This window comes from Suncus etruscus, chromosome 3 (genome assembly GCF_024139225.1).
Source record: "Suncus etruscus isolate mSunEtr1 chromosome 3, mSunEtr1.pri.cur, whole genome shotgun sequence".
NCBI lineage: Eukaryota > Metazoa > Chordata > Mammalia > Eulipotyphla > Soricidae > Suncus > Suncus etruscus.
In genome coordinates this window covers 141,965,775-141,992,934 of record NC_064850.1, presented here as the reverse complement: position 1 = coordinate 141,992,934, position 27,160 = coordinate 141,965,775, and the positions used below count along the sequence as shown (strand labels likewise).

Here is a 27,160-nt window from a genome sequence, read left to right as displayed (position 1 = left end):
TAATGTGCAAAAGATTTAAAAGAATAAAATAAAGATGGACACATTATATTATGTGATTTCTGCAAAGAAAATAAGTTTGCTTGGTTTTTTGGGGGGTCATACCAGCTGTGCCTAGAGTTTATTCCAGGCTCTGCACTAGGTATTACTTCTGGCATGGCCCACGGGGCCATATGAGATGCTGGAGAACCAACCTGGTCTGGTCATGTACAAGGCCCTATCTGCTGCTGTTCCAGCCCCTACATAGGTAAATTTTGTTGAAATCTATGATTTTTTTCCCCCTGATGTCTCAGATTAAAGTATGTTTGGACTGAATATTTCTGGCATTCTGGCACCTGAATTTAGACACTAATACTATGTGTGAGAAAGGAATGATTAAGCATTCCTCTAACATTATCTGATTGCTTGTTGATTTTGGGTCATACCCAGTAGTGCTCAGACTTACTCCTGGCTCGGTGTTCAGAATTCACTCTTGGACGTGCTTGGGGGAACCATATGCCATGTGGAAGATAAGGTCTTGACCTCATACAACCTCTTCAGGCCCTCTACCATCCGTGGAAATGAACTCACATATAGTTGGTCGTGGATGTTGGCCCCATGTTTCAGCAAGGTCTCCACCACCTGCATGTGCCCATACTGACTGGCAGCCAGCAGAGCAGTGCCCCCATCCTAGACACAGGCAACAGGAAATGTGTCAGGAAGAGCACAGCCACAAACAAACTTTACCAAGCACATAAGCAAGCGCTCTGAGAAATAACAGAAAACAACTAACTCGTTTCATGTCTCTCTTGTGTTCCCCTTTCTATGTGTTCCATTCAATCAAGATAGAGTTCATTTTACCAACATTGTTGTTATATTCTTGAAAACAGTAATATTTGTGCTTGATATATATGCTAAATGATTAAAGTTAATATGATTCCTTTAGACATCTACCATCCCAAATGCAGAATCAGTTCTTTTCCCTTTAGTCCAAAACAGAAAGTCTGGACTAATCAATTCTACCTCAGATTGACTACAATGGTCCCATGTAACTTCTAATCAGAAATCCTCTTGACAAAGGTTACATTCTCCACAGGGCCCCACCCACATAGAGAGAGGAAGGAGCTTTCATGGGGTAACTCTAAAGCTGCCTTCATGGGGTAAGACTTGCGTTAAGAGAGCAGATTTCTGAGCAGAAACGATAGCTCAAAAGGTATATGCTCTGCATATGGGAGCCCTAAGTTGATTTCTGGCACTGCCAGGAGTGATTCTAGAGTAATGAGCAGCTACCAAGCACTGTGAGTTGTGGTCCCAAAACAGAAAAGATAACTACAACATATTCACGTGCCTCTTATTTACTACTATTACTACTTAGTAGTTTCCTTTGAAACTACTTTGAAACTTCCTTTGAACATGTGCCAGCCAGTCTAGATCCCTTTTAAGGTGCAAATCCTGGAACTATACAGAGGACTCTAAAATAGATGTGGGCTGGTATGGAACAGGACACCCCTTTGTTCCATCAACTATGCTTTTATCTCCACGGTCTAAATTAGAATGAGCCTTGTGCCAACCACATTATACTTGTGACTCATTGAGTTTGTGGTCCACTGAAACCTTTAATGATTTTTCTCAGGTGCTGCATCTTTCCCCACAGAAGATTGTGATGTGGCTGGCACTGTGAATCGGTGTATGGCTATCTGAGTTTATTGTATAGAAGGGCATGTAATCTCATCCTAAAATACAAGTCATAAATATAAGTTAAGGTGATTTTGAGCCTGAACATAGAAATGATTCAAAATGCCTCCCCTAGGAGTCCTCTCTTCAGAGTCTGAGAGCTGAAGTCTAGAAATGGACCTGTTGACTTAGGTGACATTAGCTTAGGTGACAGTGGCAATTTTCTGAACCTCATTTCAAATAAAAGGATGCCCCCTGCAATGAAAGCTCTTAGACCACAGCAAGTAAGATGCAGGGATGTAGCACCTTGCTAAGTAAAGCAGAGACCTGCTGTGTGGTGGGGCTGGCACTTAAACTCCTCCTGAAGAGTGGGAAATAAAAGAGAATAAGAGGTCCAAGCTGATGAGGGAGGAATCAGGAAGTTGTTTAAAAGTGGTAATGAGCACCAAAATGGCCAAGTTTTTTCTCTCATTTTATCCAACCCTTAATCTAATGAAGTAAGAGAACAGATAAAACATGAAAACTGTCATAGAAAAAAACTTGTCCTATTAAAAAATGTATTTGGTTTGGGGGAGATAGAGATATAATAACAAGGAGAACAACTGTTGATTACAAAGTCACTTGAAGGTAGGTTCACACTAAAACCCAAAGCCTCTTGAGACCTACTTCTTTCTATGGAAAACTCTGGGACACCTGCAGCTGACCTAATGGAAATGTGTGGAGTTGCTCCCTTGGAGGCCCATGTTCCATGGATTCCTGGAACAGCCCTAACTGGCTCATGTACAAAGTACTTAAACCAGCACTAACACGTTACCTGAGAAAACTTAGGCAGTCACATGGTCACAATCATTTTGACTTGACTCAAAGCTTAATGTGTCGAACTTTATACTTTTTACTGTAGCTAAATAACTTTCATATATAATATAAAAAGAGAGTAGTATGTGTACACATATGTTTTGGATTACTGCAAATTATATTTATCATGTTAGGGACATATATACTGCCCAATGGCAGATTTCAGAAAAGATAAAAATCCTATCTGAAATTCAGATTTACTTACTACTATTTAAACTGAAAAACAAAAAAACATGGAAATTCCCTTGCTATCAAAAAATCACCTAAATGAATTAAGAAAAGCAAAAAATTTCCAACTGATGCAAATTTTCAGGAATTTTTTATTATGCCAGGAATAAGTAGACATCTAAAAAGTGCGATGGCATGGTTTGGAGCAATAGTATAGAGAGCAGTGTGCTTGCATCGCATGCACCTGACCCAAGTTTAACCTCTTTGTCCCATATGGTTCCCCAAGCACTGCCAGGAATAATTATTTAGTGCAGAGCCAGGAGTAGCCCCTAAACATTGAAGGGTTTTCTTTTCTCCAAAAAGAAAGCGTTATGGCCATTCAATTTCTGCTATTACCACACACTGTCATGTAAAATCATATTGTGAAAATAAAATCGTTCTGTTTTAAGTTCCAGTTTTCTTAGCCATAATGAAGAATTAGAATTTCCTTTAAGGAAGAATCATAGGTTGGGCTGTAGGTAGATTTCATGCTTTGCATATGTAAAGTAAAAAAAAAAAATAGGTAAAATATTCTGGGTTTAATTTCCAGCATAAAAATCATAAAAGGAAAACCCATGATTATATATATATATATATATATAATATATTATATTTTTCAGTGAGGAGAGCTCAGAAAGTAAATATCTGCTAAATCAACTCTCTTCGAAACTCTTCAGTTCATCTGGATTAGTTTAATACTTCCTATATTCCTATCACCCTACTAGCATTAAGCTTAAAGCAGAAGAAAAAAATCACATGAAAATGAGGAAAGTTAAAAAGCAGCGGCTACTCTATTCCTCCCAAGAACAAAATGTAATGTCTCAGAGTAGAAAACTACTAGAGTAAGAAAGAATCTGAGTTATTATTACCCATAAAATTCCCAAGTGTGAGCATAGAGTAAAAGTATCATGTTTTGTAATGCCAGGATAAAACTCGGGCCCTAATACGTGCAAGGCAAGTGCTCTCCTGCTGAGCTACAATCCCAGCAACAAAGGGCCTTGTTCTGAATGGAATCCCTAGGATAACTTCTGAATCAGGTAGGACAAGCAGTCTCATAAAACTCACCTTTGAAGTTCTGATATCTTATACACACATAAGTATGAATGCATATTACATAGGAAGATAAATGGATTCTCATGACTCCTGAAATTTTTCAACAAGGTATGAAGTCAAGAAAGTTGCCTTACTTTTGTTCTAAACTCAGTAGATGCTCCAAATTCAAAGAGAAATCGTACGACATCATTGTGGCCTTGCTGGGCAGCAAAAAACAGCGCTGTTGTCCCTGACTGGGAGAAAAAAGGAGGCTGGTTTTAAAATACATTAGTAATATTACACTTGACATTTGCAAATACAAAACAAAGCAATTTAGTTTTCTTTCACTTAAGCCATTAGCCCAGGATAACAACTGACATCTGAACTGATTATATTGTGTTAGAAATGAAACAATTGGGCCAGAGTGGTGGCACAGGGCATAAGGCATCTACGCTAGCCTAGGACGAACTGTGGTTTGATCCCCAACATCCCATAAGGTCCCTCAAGCCAGGAGTGATTTCTGAGTGCATAGCCAGGAGTAACCTTGAGTATCACTGGGTATGGCCAAAAAACAAAACATAAAGCAAAACAAAATAAAACAAAAAAGAAATTAAACAGTTAATGCAAAAATTCAATCTTGTTATCATGGGATGGATTATGAATTCTAACACCCTAACTTCCATAAACCATGAATATAACTTTATACAACAAAATATGTAAGTAACTCCAGAATTTTAAAGGGAGTATTAGTGCTCTGCATGTGGTCAACCCTGGTTCAAATGCTCAGCACCATATATATCTGAGCCCCACAGGGGTCACCCCTGAGCACAGAGCCAGGTAGCCCCTAAAAACCGCTGTGTGGCCCAAATTATATCACCCCCAAAAACCCAAAGAATAAAATAGGCTATGTATTTGTGGTTTTGTCCAATTGTATGCTAATATATATTAAGTATTCTAAACACACTTAGGAGTAAGTAAGGCTTTAGATTATTTTTTGTACAAGTGTAGTGTTCCTCAGAAACCCAGTTGCTTGTAACTCTGGAATTCCTTTTGAAAGGCTCAATCTCTTTTAGGGGGAATGGGATGCGCCCAAGCAGTACTCAGAAGTCCTGCAGGCAACACCAATGGTTCCTGGACCAGCATATGAGGACCCAGAAAATACTTCTCAGGCCTTTGTGATTGGGGCCACCAGGCCCACACCCCAGGATGCTCAGCAGCCCCCTGCTATATTCAGAGACACTTGGGGGGGCATGTGGGTCAAACCAGGGTCAACTGTAATCTCTGTGTGAATGCCACAGCTCCCAATGACTCAAATTCTTTACTGAAAATAGAAACCCGATTATTTGAAAAATAATCATGGGGAGAAAAAATGGACAGACACTTTGACAAAGAAGTATAAATGGTCAAAAGGCACATAAAAATACTCCACATCACTAATTATCAGGGAGATGCAAATCAAAACAACTATGAGGTACCATCTCACACCACAGAGATTGGCACACATCACAAAGAATGAGAACAAGCAGTGTTGGCGGGGATGTGGACAGAAAGGAACTCTTATCCGCTGCTAGTGGGAATGCTGTCTAGTACAACCCTTATGGAAAGTGATATGGAGATTCCTCTAAAAACTGGAAATTGAGCTTCCATATGATCCAGCTATACCACTCCTAGGAATATACCCTTGGAACACAAAAATACAATACAAAAATTCCTTCCTTACACCTATATTAATTGCAGCACTATTTACCATAGCAAGGCTCTGGAAACAACCAAGATGCCCTTCAACAGATGAATGGCTAAAGAACTGTGGTACATATACACAATAGAATATTATGCAGCCATCAGGAGAGATGAAGTCATAAAATTTTCCTATACATGGATGTACATGGAATCTATTGTGCTGAGTGAAATAAGAGAGAGAGAGAAAGAGAGAGAAAGAGAGAGAGAAAGATGCAGAATGGTCTCACTCATCTATGGGTTTTAAGAAAAGTGAAAGACATTCTTGCAATAATTTTCAGAGACAAAAGAGAGGAGGGCTGGAAGTTACAGCTCACTTCAGGAAGCTCAGACAAAGAGTGATGAGTTTAGTTAGAGAAATAACTACATTGAGAACTATCCTAACAATGAGAATGTATGAGGGAAATAGAAAGCCTGTCTAGAGTACAGGCGGGGGTCTGGTGGGGAGGAGTGAGATTTGGGACATTGGTGATGGGAATGTTGCACTGGTGATGGGGGGGAGGGTGTTCTTTACATGACTGAAACCCAACCACAATCATGTTTGTAATCAAGGTGTTTAAATAAAATATTATTTTTAAAAAAGGAATAAGGTAGGCTAAGCTAAGCTATGATGGTTGGTAAGTTGGTTCTCATACAGATCTTAAGGAAGATTTGTATTCTCATATAGAAAAAAAAAAGCTTTTGGGGCCAGAGAGATAGCATGAAGATAAGAGGTTTGCCTTTCATGCAGAAGGTCATTGGTTCGAATCCCGGTGTCCCATATGGTCCCCCGAGCCTGCCAGGAGCAATTTCTGAGCATGGAGCCAGGAGTAACCCCTGAGCACTGCCGGGTGTGACCCAAAAACCAAAAAAAAGAAAAAAAAAAAGAAAGAAAAAAAATGCTTTTCTGTGATAGGAGCATGCAAAGCACCCTCAACTTCCAAAAGAGATGAGTCGAGTCTGGGGTCTCTCTTTGACTTAGTAGCTCTATCACCTCAGGAAATGAGGGCCCACCAAAAACTCAGTTGAACCACACTATTGTAAACTGGGTGTGCTTTGGCAAGTTTTCAAGGGTCCTAATATTTGATGCATAATAACTTTCATCTCCAAGAATATTAGTTGAGCAATTTGGACTCAAATGGATAAAGAACAATAAAAAAACATGAACTGGATGGAAATCAAACAAATGTTTTTTTTTCCAGCTATTATTCTCTGTTGCACCGAAGAGATATTTGTGCCTGTTGATTTTACTTTTCAGGATCATTTCTTTGAGTAAATGATAATATTGTTTTTATTAGAAAAAAGGTCTTTTCTTTAAGTAGTAGATTAAACAAACATTGAGAAAAAAGATTAGGGCAAAATGTGAAGATTGGAGAATTTTGAACTGTAATTCTAAATGAGCCCACTTTACTCCCAGAAGAAAATTTCCTGCTGTGCTGAAAATAAAAAACAACCATCTGAGGTTATCCAAAATGGAAGGATCTAAGAGAAAACATATTGGATTTGTTATAGTCTCTGCAATGCTTCTCTTAATAGATCAGGTTTGCTAATTCAAGTGACAGAGAGCCAGACTCCAGATTTTATCAGTGCAAAGTCACTCCCCCATGGTCCACAGCCCAGGTGAAATCCTGAAGGGGCAATGCAATGGGAGGGCCTTTGAGATACTCCATGCAACTCAGGGGCCAGCTCCTGCCTGATGAGGCTTCATTTGCTCCACTCAGGGATAGGAGGGCTAGCCTGGAAAGTGGGGTATATCGCTTGGGGGAAGCCTGGTAGATCAACAACTCTTTCTGAAACCACCATGACAAGGTCTATCTTTATTTAGGAGAAATCCAATAATGGGATGGAGAGATATATTTGTGGGTGGGTTTATATTGTGTAGGTGTGAGGTCCAAGTTTGATCTCCAGCACTGCAAGTGGGTAACCCATGAGACAAACCCTGAACACAAAGGTGGGAGTAGTCCCTGAGGAGTTAGGGGAAATTGAGGGGGAAAAAAGGGAGAGGGAGAGAGAAAGGGGGAAAGATAGGAAGAGAGGGGGAGAAAGGGGCAAAGAGAGGGAGATGGGGGAGAGAGGGAGAAAGAGAAGGAGGAAAAGAGGGGGGAAAAGATGAAAGGAGGGGCAAGAGGAAGCCAGAGAGTAGGATAGAGAGAAAGGGAGAGAAGTGAGAGGGAGGGAGAGAAGGGGAGAGGGAGAGGCAAAAAGAGAGGAGAGAAAGAGGGGAGAGAGGGAAAAGAGAGAGAAGGAGAGGAGAACGGAAGAGGGAAAGAGAGTGAGGGAGAAAGAAGATGAGAAAGGAACAGAAAAAGATTTCAGTAAACCAAGAGCCCTAATCTCAGAGCTTGCCCCAGCATGACCATCTTTTTTTTTTTTTTTTTTTTTTTTTTTTGGTTTTTGGGCCACACCCTGTGACGCTCAGGGGTTACTCCTGGCTATGCGCTCAGAAGTTGCTCCTGGCTTCTTGGGGGACCATATGGGACGCCGGGGGATCGAACCGCGGTCCGTGCGCAGGCAAGGCAGGCACCTTAGCTCCAGCGCCACCGCCCGGCCCCAGCATGACCATCTTTGGGCTGGATTGGGAAGTGAGTCAGTCCAGAATGAGCTGAGGATGTGACTCCATACAGGTTAATTTACCACTCCCTGGATAGGCTTAGAAATAGAAAAACCTTCCTCATCTGACCTTGAGTGTGTCAAAAGGTCTCTGTCTCCCACTCTTCCTCTCCTTGGAGTCTCTGGTCAGTGGACTGCTAAGATTGTCCTCAATTAAGTGAAGTGTGGATCAGATTCATTTCTGCCCTGAGTTCACATATGACTCTTTATTTTTGTTTTTTTGTTTTTTTGGGCCATACCCGGCGTTGCTCAGGGGTTACTCCTGGCTGTCTGCTCAGAAATAGCTCCTGGCAGGCACGGGGGACCATATGGGACACCGGGATTCGAACCAACCACCTTTGGTCCTGGATCGGCTGCTTGCAAGGCAAACACCACTGTGCTATCTCTCCAGGCCCACATATTACTCTTAAGAAAATCACTTAGATGAACATGGTCAGAGAAGACTTTTAGAACATGGTCCAGACAGCCTAACATGTGAGCCACACACATACAGAGCAAGTGGGTGACCTGACTTCAGGCTTCTGAAACTCTGATCTCCACGAAAATCCTGTAAAACGTATAGCCTCAGGCCAAGGGAAGAGGGAAGAACAAAATTAAGTGTGAGACAAAATGTGTCGGGGCCGGGTAGGTGGCGCTGGAGGTAAGGTGTCTGCCTTACAAGCGCTAGCCAAGGAAGGACCGTGGTTCGATCCCCCGGCGTCCCATATGGTCCCCCCAAGCCAGGGGCGATTTCTGAGCACATAGCCAGGAGTAACCCCTGAAGTCAAACGGGTGTGGCCCAAAAACCAAAAACCAAAAAAAAACAAAAAAAAACAAAAAAAAAATGTGTAAAGTGTTTAAGGCAGGGGTCTCAAACTCGCAGCCCACGGGCCACAAACGGCCCTCTGTACAACATTTTGTGGCCCTGCCCTAGAGGAATCTTTTTTTGTTTTGTTTTGTTTTAGTTGTTTGGGTCACACCCCCCAATGTTCAAGGCTTACTACTGACTTTGTACTTAAGGATCACCCAACTTTGCCTCCTGCGGCCTGCAGGTAAATTGAGTTTGAGACCCCTGGTTTAAGGAATGAGTTTATAATTTGAGGGCTGGCACCAGGAGACAGTATAGAGGTTAAGACACTTGCTTTGCATGTGGCAGATCTCACTTCAAGCTCCAGCACCACAGATGATCCCCCTGATCACTGCCAGGAGTGATTCCTGAGTAGAGTCAGGAGTAAGCCCTAAGCACTATGGAATAAGGTACACCAAGCCCTAAGTTAATTGATTAATTATTATTATTATTAATAATAAAGTTACAGAGAAAATTGCATACCTCAGATCAGATTTATTCAACTGTAATGCAACCAATGTTCTGATCCTAGGACACAATTAAGTCAAAATATGCAATAAAATAAAGCAACAGGGCTTTAAAGTTATGTAGAGGAAAAGTTAGTAGAGGAAAAGGATCACTTATCTTTTGTTTTGTCTTTCTTTCTTACCTTTAAGCATTTGTAAATAAATTCTTTAATTGAATCACCAGTTACAGATACAGCTACACCAGATAGTACTGAATTGTTCATGATTGAGTTTCAGTCATACACTGTAGAATACCCTTCTCCAGTACACATTCCTGCTACCAATGTTCCCAGTTTTCCTCCTACACTCTCTTCCTTCTTCCCTGCCCGCCCTGTGGCCGATATTTTTATTCTCTATTTCTTCTTTTCCTTTAAGACACTTTGCTTTACAATGTTTCTGAAAGGATACCATGCATATCACTTTATCTCCTTTCAGAACCCAGTTCTTGTCGAGAGTGATCATTTTCAACTATCATTGAAGTAGTGGTCCCTTCTCTGCCCTAACTGACTCCCTCTTTATTTGTAGCAAATAGACTAGTCCTACTGGTCCTCTGTATTGTCTTTGAATATTAATACCATTCTATGTTATTTTATATCCCACAAATAAGTCTGATTATTCTGTTTCTATCCCTCTCCCTCTGACTCATTTTGCTCATAATACTCTCAATATCAGTCCACATATAAGCAAATTTCATGACTTTATTTTTCCTAACAGCTGTGTAATATCCTATTGTATAGATCTACTACAGTTTCTTTATCCACTGATCTGTTCTCTGGCACTTGGATTGTTTCCAGATTCTGGCTATTATGAATAGTGCTGCAACGAACATAAGCTATGTAGAGGGCTTTTCTTGCACTGTGTTTTTGGGCTCCTAGGCTATATTCCTAGAAGTGGTATTACTCTGTCATATAGGAGCTCAATGTCTAGGTTTTTGACACTCATCTTTCTTACCAACTCTCATGAAAACTGGAGTGCTCCTGATATCCCATTCATTCTGATTCAACATCAAACTGACCTACCTCCCTCTGGAGATTGATGTCTGCACCCTGTAGCACGAGTTCCCTCACACAGCCAAAGTGCCCTGCGTAGGAGGCGACCATGAGGAGTGTGGTACCATTCTGGTGGAAGAGACACAGATGGACAGTCAGACAAACAGGGGCCCTAGAGAACAGCCTGAGCTTTTTATCTCTGCTCATGACATAGCCAAGTTTCCAGCAGTAACTAAAGTGCCTCATTAGTAATCATATAATGCAGACTAGACAGGAAAAAGCAAAATAACAAAATGCTGCCAATAGAATTATTAAAAACTGGCCTTCAAACATGTAATCCAAGTAAACCAGTAAACCAGGATGACTGCATCTTAGGGCTGTTGTGGGGGTGTCATCATCTTGTGATTCAAAGTAAATGATTCCTAAGCCAAAATACTATTTATAATAAAAAAAAATAAATAAAAGGCCAAGTGGTCCCTGCTGTTTTTCTGAGTTTGAGCATCTGTCTTCAAGCCAGGTAAAGATTAAGGGCACCTTGAATAAATTCGAGTCTACAGGAGTAAGGGCCAGGGGTTCCAGTCTGTCTCTGTCATCTGCTAACAGTGTAACTGGGGTGAACTGCCTACAAGCATGAGGACTCTCTAATCTCATCTTTAGGAGAAAGCTGGATGAAGTGATCATCATCTGCCAGGTCACATAGGATTTGAGGCATAGCCACAGAAGTGGTCTCTCCTCACAGAAATGGTACAGTGTTTGCAGAGGATTGAATTGTAATGCTAACTTCCTAAACCTGCATATTCAGCAACCTGTCTTTGAAGTGTCTAGATGACAAAGGAGAAAGATCGTTCTGATAGGAGGAAGGTTCTCTTAAAAGAGTGGGAAGTGATTTGTGGGGACAGCTGTGGGATTCTTCAGGAAGACAGTAAAGTTGAGGGTCACTGATAGTATGATCGGGTCTAGAATAGTATATCTGACTTTTCAAAGGCTGTAACAAGGGAAATCATGAAATTTTAATAAATGTTAACATCATACTTGTTTTTATTTTAATTTTCTGGCCCTGCACCTACCCTCAGATGTTATCTGTGAATGCATGCTTGGAGAAAGTCTTTTTTGCTCTATATAAAAGGTGCAAGTAGAGTTAAGAAAGCTAGTCCTTATAGCAGTGCCCTTAGCTCTTCCACTTCATGTGACTTTACTTGGTATTTTAATATAAGGTCCTTACGTAGCTGGTTATAATAAGTTCATTAGTCAACTTGCTTCTTAATTTCCAGGAATGGCTTTGAGTTTAGAATTACTTCCTCTGGAATGTGAGCAATTTTCATTTAGATTGAAAATGGAAAAATTCTTTATTTAAAGTCAACATGAACAAGTTATGAATGTATATAACATACAGAAAAGGTGAAACTTTTCAAAAATCATTACCACACTGGCCTAGATGCAAATTATTAATTTATTTTTGCACAAGGCCACATTGACTTCAGAACATTTAGTATAGATATTTGAAAAAGAACATAAGTTAGGCTCCTTTGGCTCTTTTGTTTTTGTTTTTGCAGTCCCAGGGATCAAACCATGGTTCTATGCATTCAAGGCATGCACTTTGCCACTCAGCCAAATGGCTCATCTGTTTTCAAGTAAAAAAAATCAACAAAATAAATTATTTTGGTAAAATATACAAAGATTATACATTTTATAATTTCTAAAATTATAACTTCCATAACAGAAATGATTCTTTATTGCCTCTATTTTTATTTTAAATACTTTATGGCTATGCTTTCATTTTAGAGTCATTTTTCATAAAATGATCATGTGAAATAAAAAAGAGGTTGGGAATAAAGAAAACAAGAGCATAAAGAAGTGGTTTCTGTTGACTTATGCAACAATAGTTCCTTTACATTCAAAACCTATTAATTTGCTAGTTCTAAGTCTCTAAAGATTAAGCTTACTTCATTCTATTGCCTGATGTTAAAACATAATTTTTAGAACTAGCTGACTTGGAACAGAGGATTATGATTATGTATATAATGTAGACCACAGCAAACCAAACAGTGAAATGCACACATTAATGCTTCTAAAGAGGCTAAAGAAATCTTGCTATTTTACACCTATGACAAATATGAGTTAGAGAGAGGAGCAAGCAAAAAAGCTTCACAACATGGGAAAAAGACAGTATCAGACTAAGGAGAGAGAGAAGAAATATGAGTGAATCAAAGCTTTGCTCTATCGCCAGTGGTAGAGAGAATATGCATTTGTTCTTTTCCACATTTTTGTTAGAAAAGCTTGAAGCTGGTCACATGTGAAGTTGGCTTCGGAACTGAAGCAGTTCTCAGGAAAATCTTCCTTGACACCTCCATCAGCTCTCACAGGATCAGAAGCCTTAAGTCATTCACCATTAGAAGTGACTCTTCTGGATGTAGGCTCTATGTTCAGATGGCACATGAATGAGGCAGAAACCCAGCCAGGGAAATTGCAAGGACAACAGAGGCATTGGTTATCCCCAGACATCTCCCTAAAACTTATGCTTACCACAAAGTCTTTTAGGTCTTTTTAAAACCAACAAGATGCATGCAATGCACTCTTGTTTCTTTCAGAATCTTCTTCAGAAAGGTTATGTAAATAACTTTTTGTTTTCATCAAGAGGACTGATATATAAACATGATTTAGAAACAATAGCAAATACCCTGATCATAGAAGCCAAAAACTATTGTATAAGGCCCAAATCCAATGTCCAGGGGGCTGGGAGTAGTTCCTGGCAATGCTTTGTCTTAGGTCTAGGGCTAAGGTTCAGTGTTCAGACTCAGTGGTACTAGGGATGGAATAGAGAGGGCATGAAGGTTTCATGCCTGTTGGGCTGAGGGCAATGAACATGGTAGGTGTATGTCTCTACTACTCAAGCTATCTTCATGGCCTAAAGGAAATAAAGTTTTTGTTCTTAAAACAAAAACTAGGGGTACTTAAAGGGGTTCATTCTACCATTCAGGGGCTACTCCTGAAACTTCATGATTTTATATTGCTCCCAGCAGAGCTTAGGGAACATGTGATGCTGGGGATTGAACCTGTGGGAATCATTCCCATATGGAAAAAGTTCATTCTGGTGTTTTGAGCTTTTTTCCTGATCTCTGGAGAAAATTTTAAAACAAGTAGTTATTTATCATGTGTCAAACAGAGAGAGGAAGATGCGAATTCTGCAAGGCTTGGAGGGGTGTAGGCTAGATGATTTCTGGTGGGGAAGGAATGCTGAAAGACTCACAGAGAGAAGTACTACAGGGTATAGAGTGTGAGTTGACCTTGCGAAGGTGGAAGTCAGGAGGTCAAAGAAACTTAAAAGGGGATGACTTAAGATAACAGGGCAGAAACGGTGACTCATGGGTTAAAGGAAAGGTCACCTTGAAAACTGGCACTCCTATTCAAGCGTAGACCAGTGAGGCTCTGCTTCCACCATCATCCAAGGAAGTTCCAAGTTGCCAATTGCCTAACACTCTATATCACTGTAGGGTGTGGGTCCTGTTGGGGACATATTATTCACTCAGACCAGGAGCACAGAAGAAAGCTGATAAAGAGAATACAGATGAAGCTGGGCCCTGGCTGCAGAGGAACGATGAAGTGATGAAGTACTAGGTAGGATTGGGGAGGAGAGAACTAAGGGTCTCTCTATCAGTGGGGTTTGGTAGCAGAGGGGAAGGGAGCAAAGGGTTCCAGATTGCTCTGCCCTCTTGCTGGATCCATCCCAATGCCAAGATATTTTGAAGTTTGCCTTAAGAGCTGGGAGTTTTTGTTTTTGTTTAAATGAAGCAAGCCAACACATGTAAAAGCCAAAATGCAGCGTCAAGGAAAAGTGCATTCAGGAAGGAATTCTCAGGCCAAGGTTGTGGGGGCGGGGCATGGCGTGCTCTTGGCATGCATATACCAGGGCAGATCGGGCCATACACTGTCCCTGCAGTCCACGTCCACACGGCCACTGTTCAGCAACAGCCTGAGCAGCGCCAGGTTTCCTCTCCGGGCTGCCCAGAAGGCGGCATTGGCAAGCGGCGTTTCCTTCTGCAGAAGCAAAAGGAACAGTATCTTATAATGGGCCTGGGTTCATCCCACATACCTATGTAGGTTTATGGAATCACAGGAAAGGGAGACCTCCAAGGTATTGCTGTACCTGCAAAGTGGTGTGGGGAGGTAAACAGGAATGAGAATTTTGGTGTGGCTGTGCTTTCTGTTCTGACAGAGCCGAGCTCAGCACTGTTCGCGAAGCCAGGGTGCTGCTAACACGGTGCTATTCATACATGACTTCCTACCAATGTTCCACTGGCCTGCCTGGGTCTTTGTTCACCATTTCCTTTTTGCTTGAAATGAGTTTTCTCCGTAGCCTTCAAGGCCAAGGCGCTGCTGAAATGCTATTTCCTCTCGGAACCATTCCCAATCTTTTTTCCCTCCTAAGTAGGGAGTGCTTTTTCTTGATCTCTTCAAGGAGGTTCCCCCATGAATCTGACACCTTCAATACTTTCTACCCCAGTCCAGTAGACTGGGAAAGAAAACTTCCCTTTCCCGCCACCCAATTTTCTGGGCTTCTGAGGTTCCAATAAGGAATCATTGAGGTGGTGGGGAGTGGGGGAGAGAAAGCTGCTATGTAACTCCATATTGATCTCTTACTGCTGAGATGATTTTTTTGGTGGTGCCAGATATAGAATCCAGGACCTCCTACAGGCAAGGCCAAAACTCTGCTGAAAATCTACTACTAGCCATCATCACTCCCCTGCAGAGCTATTTTAATGCTTTAAGTTAATGTGGTATTCCCCCACAACCCCCTCACCTGACTGTGGAAAAAGTAGTGCTGGAGGAAGTCTCCAAATTGAGAGGGGCAAAGTTGATTTCAGTCCAACTTTTTGTTCTAAGAGAAATCAATTAGAGATTTTGAAGGATGGGTATGAGTCACACTCAGCAGTGTACAGGGTTCACACCTGGCTCTGTGATTAGGGGTCACTCCTGGCAATGGTCAAAGAATTGTATGTAGTGTCGGGAATTGAACTTGGGTCAGCTGCATGCAAGGGAAGTGTTTTACTTCCTATACTATGTGTGTCACCTAAAATAAATAAATTTGAATTTGGAGAGCCTATGATAGGAGTGGAATGGAGATAGGGGAGGCAAACTTTGAAATCAGTTTCAGCTCTGTCCTAGACCATGAGTCTCTGTTTACTCTTATTGAGGGGGCACCCCCAAGCAGCAATTCTCTAAAGGTGATTGTTGCATTAAGCTCACTGCAAGGGCCCTGTTGTGTATGTAAACATTTTATGAGATTATTATGTTACTGACCCTACCCTGATCGGTGATTGTGCCCTACCCTAGGGTGTGACCTGGCATTCTGCCCCCACCCTATGGTGGTACCTGATTTTGCTTCCACCATTGGGTGGTATCTGATCCCACCATTGGGTGGTACCTGATTCTGGGGGATAAAAACAAAGGTCTGTGGAAGGCGAGGGGCTTTTTGGCTGGAACTGATGCTGAGGCTTTGGACTTCAGTCTTGTCCACTGAATAAAGCTAATATTTCCACAAGCCTGACTGTCTGCAAGCTGTTTATCCGCCACTTCACCTCAGAACCACCGGCTGAACAGGGTGGCAGACGCGTGCTCCGAGCTGGAGGGGAAAGACCTCATCCTCCATCCCTCCATCAGTCAACCTCTTCAGGGGCTGACTTGCAACAGGGCTCAATGATGTGATGCTGAGTATGTAAACCCTGAAGTGCCAGAAATTTTCTGGGCCACTCTGGTGATGCTTAGGGTACCATTTGGTGTCAGGGAATGCATGCAAATCTTTTAAGCATCTGAACCCTGTATTATCTTAGACTCCTCTTAGTTACCATTTGCTTAGATGGAGATTGTATTACCTGCCTTGAAACTTAAGGTTGAGCAACAAACATGAGTTAGTTGGTAATACCCAGCATATATATATATATATACATATATATATATATATGCCAATTTTTTCTTCCCTCTATTTACCATTTACAGCATAAAATCAATAGCAATATTAAGTTCAAAGCATTTGGCCCTAATAAAATTTTTTTTCTTCTTCTCCTATAAGAATGCAGAGCCAGAGCCCAGGGCAGGTGGAGAGAGAGAGAGAGAGAGAGAGAGAGAGAGAGAGAGAGAGAGAGAGAGAGAGAGAGAGAGAAAGAGAAAGAGAAAGAGATAGAGAGAGATGTGGAGAGGGAGGGGAGGAGGAAGGGAGAGGGAGAAGAAAGAGGACAGAGGGAGGAGAAGAGGAGAGGAGGGGAGAGGAGAAAAAGGGAGAAGAGGGGAGAGAAAAGAGGGGAAGAGAAGTGAGAAGAGGAGAGAGGCTTTTTTTCCCTAATAAAATTTTTTTGCTGGCTTCAGAAAATTCCTAAGAATTCAACTGTTAAATAAAAACAATTTTTTGAGAAGGGCTTAAACTCCACCCCAAACACCTAGCTTACTCGAAAGGCCTGTTGTATTATCAGTATGTTTTATAAATACATGGATAAGAAATTAAGATATAAGTTGATGCCTGCCAAACAAAACTGAAAATGCTGACCACTTTTGCTTCTCCATGGAGTTATCTGAATAAAAGTACAGAGGTAGCTGCATTTGCTGATGAAACTGAGACAATTTCATTTCAGGACTCCCTATGTCAATGATGTCTTAGTGTTCTAGTGCATTCCAGGAGGAGAAGATGGCGAAGAGGTTGAGGAGAAGTAGATTACAAGCATATTTTAAATAGCTTTTGGCTCAGATAGACGAGGAAAAAAAAATCCCCTCAAATGCCAGTGTGCAACTGCTCTCTATGAAGGAACAGTTGTATCTGGAGTTTCACACCTCAGGGCCACAAGGCAATTTCGATTTCTGCTTGGCTGGGACTTTACTACCAGGCTAGGCCTACGGTTTCTGTTGTTAATAACTGGATAAAGTAGTGGTAAGGCAGTCAGGTTTGACATGCACAATAAATCACAAAACAATGCCCTTTGAATAAAGAGATTGCACAAGGCTAAAAATAAATATATAAGGATAAAATTAGAGTGAGTCTAATAGGAACCATGGAATAGCTCTATTGGTTTTTCCTGGAAGAGGAAAACTTGTGTGTAATAAATTATCTTTCATTTTCAGTAATTTTGTTGTTTTGCTTTAACCCCAAGACCTTTCAAAACCCACTTGCAGAGTACATATTCTTCTATTGACACAACAAGCTTTCAGACAGGAGCTGCTAGAGCCATTAAATGGCCTCAGGAGTTCCTCTCTTGCTCATGTTAGACATTCGGGCTTCCCATAAGGATCCAGAAAAGGACTTTTCTGAGAACAAGTAAAGATTTAATATTTTTTTTCAAGAGTTTGATTTACTGGGTAGTGGAGGCATGAGGAGATTGGTGTAAACTGAGAGGGCTGAGTCCAAGAACTAATACTTATTATCCTATTCTCAGACCTCAGCAGGTTATTTGACTTTTCTTTGTCCCAAGAGATATACAAGTAGAAAAACAGTAGTGCCTCATTCTGAAGTTATGGGAGGATTGAATGAACATTCAAGAACTACTGGCTGTAAATGTATGGGTCTTAAAAAATACCTGTGGGCCAAAGAGATAGTACAGGAATTAAGTCTCCTGCCTCATCTGAGCTAACCCTATTTGATCCCTGTTTGATCCTGAGCATTACTAGAGTCACTGCTGAACACAGAATAAATAATAAATTCAAGCATCACTGGGTAAGCCTCAACTTTCCCACTCACCTACCCCCAAACCAAAAAAAAAATTACACAAGACATTAACATTACACAGATCATTAACATGATCTGGGGAGAGTGGTGATGTCCAGGGTCTAGGATTATAAGGACAAATCAACCTTGATCTTTGCTGTAAAATGGCTCTATGAGCCAGAAGGAAAATCACTCATGTCTATGTGCCTTAAAGGCAACACCTGCTTAGAGGAACCCAAAACTTGTGATGAGAGCAGCGAGCAGCCAATTTGATCAAGAAGAAGTCCAGGAACAACTCTGTTTATGTATGTGTAAGTGAATCTCATGAGCAGTGCTCAGGAGGTATGTGTCAGGTGGGGCAGGTTGGTCCAGGCTGATTCTTAGCCAAATGGAATGGAGGTTCAATGCAAAGGCCAGAGGATGCAGTGCTGCCTGAGCCCTGCAGTGTGGGAGATAACCTGACTAAACTAGAAGTGCTCAGTGAACCTCCAGTGCTGTCTTCAGTGATGCTTGGGGAACCATGCAGTGCTAGGGAGGGATCTGAACTGGACATGTGCTTACTTACCCTCTGTACTCTCTTTGACTTCAGGATGGTATTCTTTTATTGTTTGTTTGTTTGTTTGTTTTTTGGGGGTCATACCCAGCAGCGCTCAGGGGTTACTCCTGGCTCTACTCTTAGAAATCGCTCCTGGCAGGCTCAGGGATGCCGGGATTCGAACCACTGTTCTTCTACATGCAAGGCAAATGCCTTACCTCCATGCTATCTCTCCAGCCCCAGGAAGGTATTCCCCAGACAGATTATAAAAGATAAGTGGGGTCTGAGGTCAAGAGCACTCCTGGCAGATGTGGTGTGTGAAACAGGGGGACCTCCTACTACCTTGAGATCAGGAGAGAAGGAAAGGAGGGGGCAGTGGAGAAGACTTCAGGGAGGTAGGCAGGTACTGGGCTCTAGAATCTGGGCTTGATTGTAGAGGGAGTGGATGGTGAATCGGGGCTTGAAGTGGAAAGCGACCTCACATCCATTTTGCATTTCAGAAAGGTCCAATTCAGAAAAGATTGAGATCTGGAGGCCCGGGAGCCCTTAGAGTAGGTATCTACAAGGAAACTACTGCATACACAGGTCTTTTGGGCTATGGTAACAATATCAGAATGAAGAATTTAATAGAACAGAGCATTTTAGACACTGAAGTGATCAGTCGTGATGTGAAGATACATGTATTGAGGGGAGGGAGGAGAATACAGTGACTGTTGGCTTCTGTTCTGAAAGCTCTGACTCTGCGACCATCATGACCTTCCTTTACTCTGAGGTTTCAGCATGTTCCACTGCCTGGATCCCCTCTGAGTACAATATGCACACAATTATGGAATGAAATCCACCCAGGTAAGCCTTTAAGAATGGCTGGAGAGGTAGTACAAGAGGTAAGGAACTTGCTGCCAACTCGATTTTTCACCCCCCAACACTACACAAAGTTCCTAGAAGCACCACTAGAAGGGATCCCTGAGTCAGAAATAGCCACTTCTGTGTGTGGCCCAAATCAATTGCTCTGAGAGAGAGAGAGAGAGAGAGAGAGAGAGAGAGAGAGAGAGAGAGAGAGAGAGAGAGAGAGAGAGAGAGGGACAGAGGGAGGGACAGAGGGAGGGAGGGAGGGAGGGAGGGAGGGAGGGAGGGAGGGAGGGAGGGAGGGAGGGAGGGAGAGATCTGCAGCTTTTGGTGGGTCTTGGTACAAGTCAGGTGCATTCAAGGAAGGTGCCTTAATTCCTGTACTAACCATCTGGCTCCTTAGTTATACCTAGAGAAGCTCAGGGGTTAGCTCTGTTGGGCTCAGGAGACCATATGAGATGCCAGAGATTGAATTTGGCTCGGCCTTTTTGCAAAACAAATACCCTACTCAGTGTGCTATCACTCTGGCCCCTTAGTTCTATTTTTAAGGCAAGAAAACTGAGGTCCAGAAGTCAATGGCTCAAGGTCATGGTGCTGGGTTGTCACAGAGCCGAAGTTGATATCTACGTTCAGAGTGAGAGGTATATTATATCCTGTGACTGAGCCTTATTATACATTTATGCCTAGGCCATATTTTCTTTTGTTGATTGCCAAATTTTTGGTTCAAATGTAACACCAGGATTTAAGTTTAGGAAGCAACAAGAACAGAAACACAAATGGAGAACTGTTACTTGCATGGAACTGAGATTCATGTTTTTTTTTTTTTTTTTGGTCACACCCGGCATTGCTCAGGGGTTACTCCTGGCTGTCTGCTCAGAAATAGCTCCTGGCAGGCACGGGGGACCATATGGGACACCGGGATTCGAACCAACCACCTTTGGTCCTGGATCGGCTGCTTGCAAGGCAAACGCCGCTGTGCTATCTCTCCGGGCCCGAGATTCATGTTATTTTGAAAACGAAATTTTTAAAAAAAATTTTAAATCAAATCTAGGGTTTAAGACATGCAAAGCTCATGTTCTATCATTGATCTCTAGTCCCTAACACAGAAATCCTAAGAGATTATGTATGAGTGGGGAGAGAGAGAGAGAGAGAGAGAGAGAGAGAGAGAGAGAGAGAGAGAGAGAGAGAGAGAGAGAGAGAGAGAGAGAGAGAGAGAGAGAGAGAGAGAGAGAGAGAGAGAGAGAGAGAGAGAGAGAGAGAATTAAATCAGTGGTTTCAAAATGGATTGAGTCTGGAGAGACAGTACAGGGGCTAAGATGCTTGCCTTTAAGGTAGCTGACTCAGATTAGTCCTAGGCACTGTATAGTACCTGAACACTGCCAGAAATAGCTTCCTGATTATCAGCAGTATGACCACAAACCCTCCAAAATAGAAATAAAATAAAATAGATTTAGAAAAATGCAGACTTCAACTTACTATTGTAGGAGCAATACAATTTAATTAAGAGAATGTTGAGTAAAATTCAGTAATCCATTTTTCTAATGTTAAAAGTCACATTAAAATAAAGAGCTGAAATATTGCAAAGCCTTGTGGAGAGGATGCTTTTGGTGTGTTGCTGGCCTAATTAGACAATGTTGGTCATATAACTATGTCAAATTCATTATCCCTCCTGAAGTTGCTAAGCTGAAGTTTTCACAGCATTCAAAGAACATTAAAGCAACTCTGGGCAGGGCATGTTGCTCAAGATCTAGAGCATGTGAAGCCTGAGGTTTGCTCCCAGCACCCATGCCCCTTGCCCCAGCACTGCCTAGAGCTGCTCTGATGGCCCTGTGTTCCACTGGGAGTGGCCCTCACATTAAACAAAGCCTAGCCCTTATATTGTTAATCTTGTTACATTTCCCAAGTATTAGGGAACGGAAGACAAAAAGCAAGACTTTTGCCTAAATCATCGTAACTTGGAGGAGGCCCATGTAGTATTAGCATTTTCAAATTTAGAGCTCAGCACTGTTTTCAAAATGCTGAAAATGCTATGTCCAGATACAGAGACAGAAAGAAAATGATTAGTTCTCAAAAGATGAAAAGTTACAGTGGATCCTAGCGAGTGCTTGATTTTTTCTGGAATTGATTCTCTTCTGCAGCTGTTTGTGCCTATGGTAGCATAACCTTGTACAAAGACTAAACGCTATTAAAACAAGCACTTTAAATGCATGAATTATGCCTCTCAGTAAAGTTGCTTAAAATAGAGATGACTGCTGGTTTCATTTCCTGGGACTCATCCAAATAATCTGGCAAATGGAGTCAATGATGTGATTATTTACATATTTTGAAAACAAGAAGAACTCATATTTTTTCCTATATCTGACCAAGATCACTATCACTAAAATGGAACTGGAATGGAGAGGTTTTATTTTTTAGGGAAAACATGTGCAAGAAATCCACGTGCATTACCTAGTGATGTTTTCTTTATTCTTTTAGGGCCACATAGAGAATAGAGTGCTAGGGGCCACCAGGGTTACTTCTGGCAGAACTGGGGTGAATATGTGGAACAGGGGACTGAATTCAGGGAGTCACATAATCGAGGCATATGATTTACCACTTAAGCCATATCCTTGGGCAGATGCTTCTTCAATTATGGAGACCCTATGACTGCAGGAATCAAGTCCTGAGTAGCTAAAACAGCTGTGAGAAAGCCATGAACTTTATTCTACATAGAGGCTCAGATACGTATTCTTGATTTTGCTTTAATTTGAAAACAACTTGTACATGCTCTTCATTTTCCCAGGAGAATGAATTAGGAACTGCCAATTTTGACAGAGGAAGTTTACTGAAGACAAATTAGTACCAGTGAGAAATAATTGCTGACAATGAAGGGAGGAAAGGGCAAAAAAAAGTACATGCCAGGGTGTGGGAAGCTCAAAAGCAAACATGCTGTATGTAGCCCCTGAGTCACTTAAGAAGAAATTGGACTGTTTATTCTCCTACAGACTCAGTCCACAAATGGGCTTTAAAACAAGGCTGTGGAGGCCCAGGACTTGGGAACCTTTCAGGGGCCAAAGAAAATAAACAAGTTAATAGCTCCAGATAATGAATATTTAATAACTGCTAAGTATACTATCCTGTAAACATTATTAATCGCTAAACTTATATTCACAAAATATTGATGACACAGAAATAATTTGAAAGTCTGATTTTTATACTACACAAGAATTATGGTAGATGACAGTTGCAGAAAAATCATGAGTAAATGGAAATTAAATATTATTCATGGCTAAGCAAAATAATGCTTAGCAATATAAAAATATCTTTCCAAAGTATATAATAAAACTCTTTCATTATCTGCCCTTTTTTTTTTTGGTTTTTGGGTCACACCCAGCAGTACTCAGGGGTTACTCCTGTCTCTACACTCAGAAATCGCTCCTGGCAGGCTCAGGGGACCATATGGGATGCCGGGATTTGAACTACCGTCCTTCTGCATGCATGCATGCAAGGCAAACGCTCTACCTCCATGCTATCTCTTTGGCCCTCATTATCTGCTTTCTAATATTTAATTTTAAATTTTATTTTATTTAACTCATTTGATTTACAAAGTCCTTCAAAGGTAGATTTCAGACATACAAGGAATCAGGGCCAATCTCACCACTAGTGTTGATCTCTCCATCAATGTTCTCAGAGTATATTCTATACTTTCACCCTTTAACCTCTTGTTTATGGTTGAGTTTCAGTCACACAATGTTCCAACACCTATCCCTTTAACCTCTGGCCTGCCAGTGTAACAGGCCCATTTTAAGTTTAGATAGTTATAGTTCAGGTCTCTTGATTCTATTGTTGTTGACTTTGGCTTGGATATTTAGTCCTTTTTTTTTTTTTTATCTCCATCCACTTCAGACCACTTGGCCCTTAGCCCAATCCTTTCTTTTATTTTTCTTCCTTCTTAATTTTAAGGAAAAATGCAGAAATATTAGGCAAAATAAAATAATTCATGTCACAAGGTTCAATGAAAAAGATGGGATCCCCAATCTAAAAGATAAAAAGGGGTGGCAGTTTTTTGCATAGGCACAGCAAAATTTGGGAAAATAAAAACCTTTGGCCTGAAAACAGGGTATCCCTACCCATGAAGCATCTTGCCATAAGACCAACTATAGACTCCAGGCATACTAAGTAGTCTAACCCCAAAGCCTTTCTTCATGGTCCCAGGAAAAGTTCTCCTCAATCAGTTGTCGCAGTCAGGTTTCAGTAATTAGAGATCTTGGTTTTTGCACAGATATTATGTCAATCTCAGAATGTCATAAAGTGTCTCCTGATTTCATTTTACTATTAGGTGGTGAGGTAGGGAAACCCACTGGAAAGCAAGTTGTTGCTATTTCCCAGTGGTCAGGGTGTCATATAAACCCACCTGAAGCAAGTTGGTGCCAGGGCAGCATTAGGGCCTTCTCCAATAGATGTTTGATTCCTGGTGCTGGTGTAGAAAATGTTGTCAGTTCCAAAGATTCCCCCTTTCACCCTACTTTATTCGAGCTCTAACTCTTAACATAATGGGACTCAGGGGTGAGGCCCTTTGTGGGAATGAGGTCAAAAACCCCTATGATGGAATTAAGGCTATGATAAGCAAGAGACACTAGGTCAAGAATAGATGACACAATGGAATATTACTTGGCCATAAGAAAAGATAAAACCATGCAATCTGTCGCTAAGTGGATGGTGTTACAGTATCATACTCAATGAAATTAGTCAGAGAGAGTGAGAGACTGACACAGAATGAACTCTCATATGCAAGGTATAAAAAATATAATGAATGCCCAAAGAGAACTGGCCTTCAATAGGAAGCATGCCACTTGGGGGGTGAGGTAAAGGACAAGGAGGGGACTACATTTATGATGGAACAAAGTGGTCAACTGGAAGGGTGTGCTGAAAGGTGGTAAAGTGATATGCATGAAACCCTATCAGCAACAGTAAACCACAGTGCAAAAGCACCTCTCATAGAGGCAGACTAGCAAATGGGAAGGCAAATAGGGGGCTTGAGAGACCCTTAGGAGGATTGGTGGAGGAAAGTGGACACTGGTGAAGGGACTGGTTTTGAAACACTTGATACTTGATGCACATATATTTGATACTAAATCATGAATAATTGTGACTTCATGCTTACTAAATAAAATATTTTAAGAAAGACACATTAGAGCTTTTCACCCATACCAGGTACAAAATGGAGGTGGCTGCATATCAGGAAGGTCCTCACCAGACACCAAATCCACTGGCACCTGATCTTGGACTTCCAGACTCCATAGTTGTGAGAAATACACATTAAGCCAGTGTTTCCCAAACAGGAGCCATAGGTGAAAACTGCACAAATGGGAGTGGCACAGCATGAGATTGGGGGTGCCGATCAATACAGGAGGCCACAGGATGGAAACACGGTTAGAGGAGGCCATGGTCAAGAAAAGGTTGAGAACCACTGGTTCAAGCTGCTTGGTCAGTTTACTTTTACCATGGAAACCCAAGTTGACTCTCCAGCCCTACTCCCTTTATTGTCTTGGATTGAGTGGCAGCATATACTTCTGAATTCTGAAATACAATTCTGGCTTTCTCAAGACTTTTCTTTTTCATAGGAGCTGTGATGTGGACTTCAAAGTTCAGTGCTCTGGCCAGCAGTGCAATGTTGCTCTGATCTAGTGGATTTAGAGCCATACGGGGATGGGACACAGCAGCAGTGAGGGACACAACATTTGGTGCTCTTTACAGTGTTCACTCACACTAACATTGACAGGTGGGACAGGTGCTCTCCCAGGTCCCGCGGCATCAGCTATTCCTAGTCTGCTCACTCCAAAGTCTTGATCAAGATTTTGTTCTTGGGGCCGGAGAGATAGCATGGAGGTAAGGCATTTGCCTTTCATGCAGGAGGTCGAATCCCAGCGTCCCATATGGTCCCCCGTGCCTGCCAGGAGCAATTTCTGAGCCTGGAGCCAGGAATAACTCCTCAGCATTGCCGGGTGTGACCCAAAAAAACCCACACCAAAAAAAAAAAAAAAGATTTTGTTCTTAAATCCTCTTATTTTCCACCTGTGCGTGACCACACTAGGCAATCATACCCATTCCTAGAGATTCAATGACATGTAACACTGCTCACCCTGAATTTCATTTTTTTCTTCTGCCTGGACAGCCCTACCAGACCCCCATCTGTGCACTTAATAACATATATTTGGACTCAGATATCTTTCAACTTGTCCCAGGCCAAAATATTTCCTCTCTAGGTAATCCTTAACTCAGGGGACAACATCAGTCTCTGGGTTCTGAGACTGATTTGAAACATTTGAAGCCACTGGATCTGTCAGCTTTCTTCCCTCCATCTGCCACATGGAGGCTGTGGCACTAGATGTCCCACTCAAAAGGATGATCCTGGCACCGTCCTCAGAGTTCTCCCACTCTATTCCCTTCTCAAAACGGTAGCCAGGGACCTTCAGAACACAAAGCACACCACCCAACACTTCTGCCTTCATCAGCTGGCGTTTGACAGGGATCACACACAGAGACATTCTATTCCAACACCATTCACAAAGTAGCTTAGCAAGACATTGTGCGGCACTGCAAGTGTCCGTTTTCTTGCTAAAAAGAAAAAGGCTAGAGAGGAAAAGGAAAAGAAGGCATCAAGTAAGTGCCAACTCCAGGGTCTTGCTGATGAGTCAGACCACAAACATGATGCTTTCAGTTCTTAGTTGGGCTCCCTCGAAGTGCTCAATACATTGTCACTATGACGTTCTTAACGTTTTCAATTGGAGCAAGTTGGCTAACTTCATTTTCCTCCTAAAACATTAGACTCAAGTGGACTGATTTTGGGGGGCAGGCCACACCCAGAGGTGGTCCACTCCTGGCTCAACACTAAGGGATCATTCCAGGAGGGCTGGGGGGAAAGAATGTATAGAATATTGGGGCTCGAACTCGGGCCGGCCACGTGCAAGGCAAAGGCCCGAACCGCTTGTACTATAATTCTAGCCACTCAAGGACAATAACGACTTGAATATCCTCTTTTGGACACTGTCATCCATTCCCTTTTGGACACTCAAACTCCACAGTTCATAAAGTGCTCCGGGGAGGCGGCCTCTACAGAGGTGCAGCAGGAATTCCCCATAGGAGGACGCAGAGGGGCAGAAGGGGGGAGACCAGCTGCGACCCCGGGCCTCGGACTCCCAGCTGGTGGCCGGGCGCTGCTCCCTGCTTCCCAGGTCCCCGCCCGTGGTTGCCCGGCGACGGCCAGCCTCGCCTGACGCACCGCCTGGAAGCCAAGGCCACAGCAGCCACAAACCACAGCCCCATGACCGCGTGGGCTTCCCCCGCTTCCACCAGCCCCGCCGCGGCGCCCACCCAGGCGCTCACCTTGAAGGACATCTTGCACATGGCCGCGGCCGCCCCGCACAGCGGCGCCTTCGGCCGGGCTCCTGCCCGGACTCCCTGCGGGCCCTCCCCGCGCCTCTCCCGCCGCTTGCCGCAGAGCGCGGGCCTGGGCCGCTGCAGACTGCTGGGGGAGGGCTGCTGCGGGGCGGGGCCCGCGGCCGCCCGCTGGGGGTTCCCGCACCGCGGGGCCGGGCTCCCGCATCCACCCAGGCCGCCGCGCATCCACCCAGCTCCGCCCGCACGCGCCAAGGAGCATCCCCCGTCCACTCTCTGCACTCCACACACACACACACACACACACACACACACACACACACA

The 27,160-nt window shown here is 42.5% G+C and overlaps 1 protein-coding gene across 1 annotated transcript in view; it reads right to left on the bottom strand.

The window, feature by feature from the left end:
- ANKRD29 (ankyrin repeat domain 29) overlaps positions 1 to 26,945 on the bottom strand; it is a 47,987-nt gene extending 21,042 nt beyond the window's left edge. Inside the window, exons 1-5 of the mRNA XM_049770123.1 lie at positions 26,825 to 26,945; positions 14,316 to 14,426; positions 10,422 to 10,520; positions 3,900 to 3,998; positions 568 to 666 (exon numbers count right to left, since the gene is read on the bottom strand). Coding sequence (XP_049626080.1) covers positions 568 to 666; positions 3,900 to 3,998; positions 10,422 to 10,520; positions 14,316 to 14,426; positions 26,825 to 26,845 — 429 coding nt within the window. The 5' untranslated portion in view covers positions 26,846 to 26,945. The remainder of the gene's footprint in view (positions 1 to 567; positions 667 to 3,899; positions 3,999 to 10,421; positions 10,521 to 14,315; positions 14,427 to 26,824) is intronic.
- Positions 26,946 to 27,160: the final 215 nt, after the last annotated feature.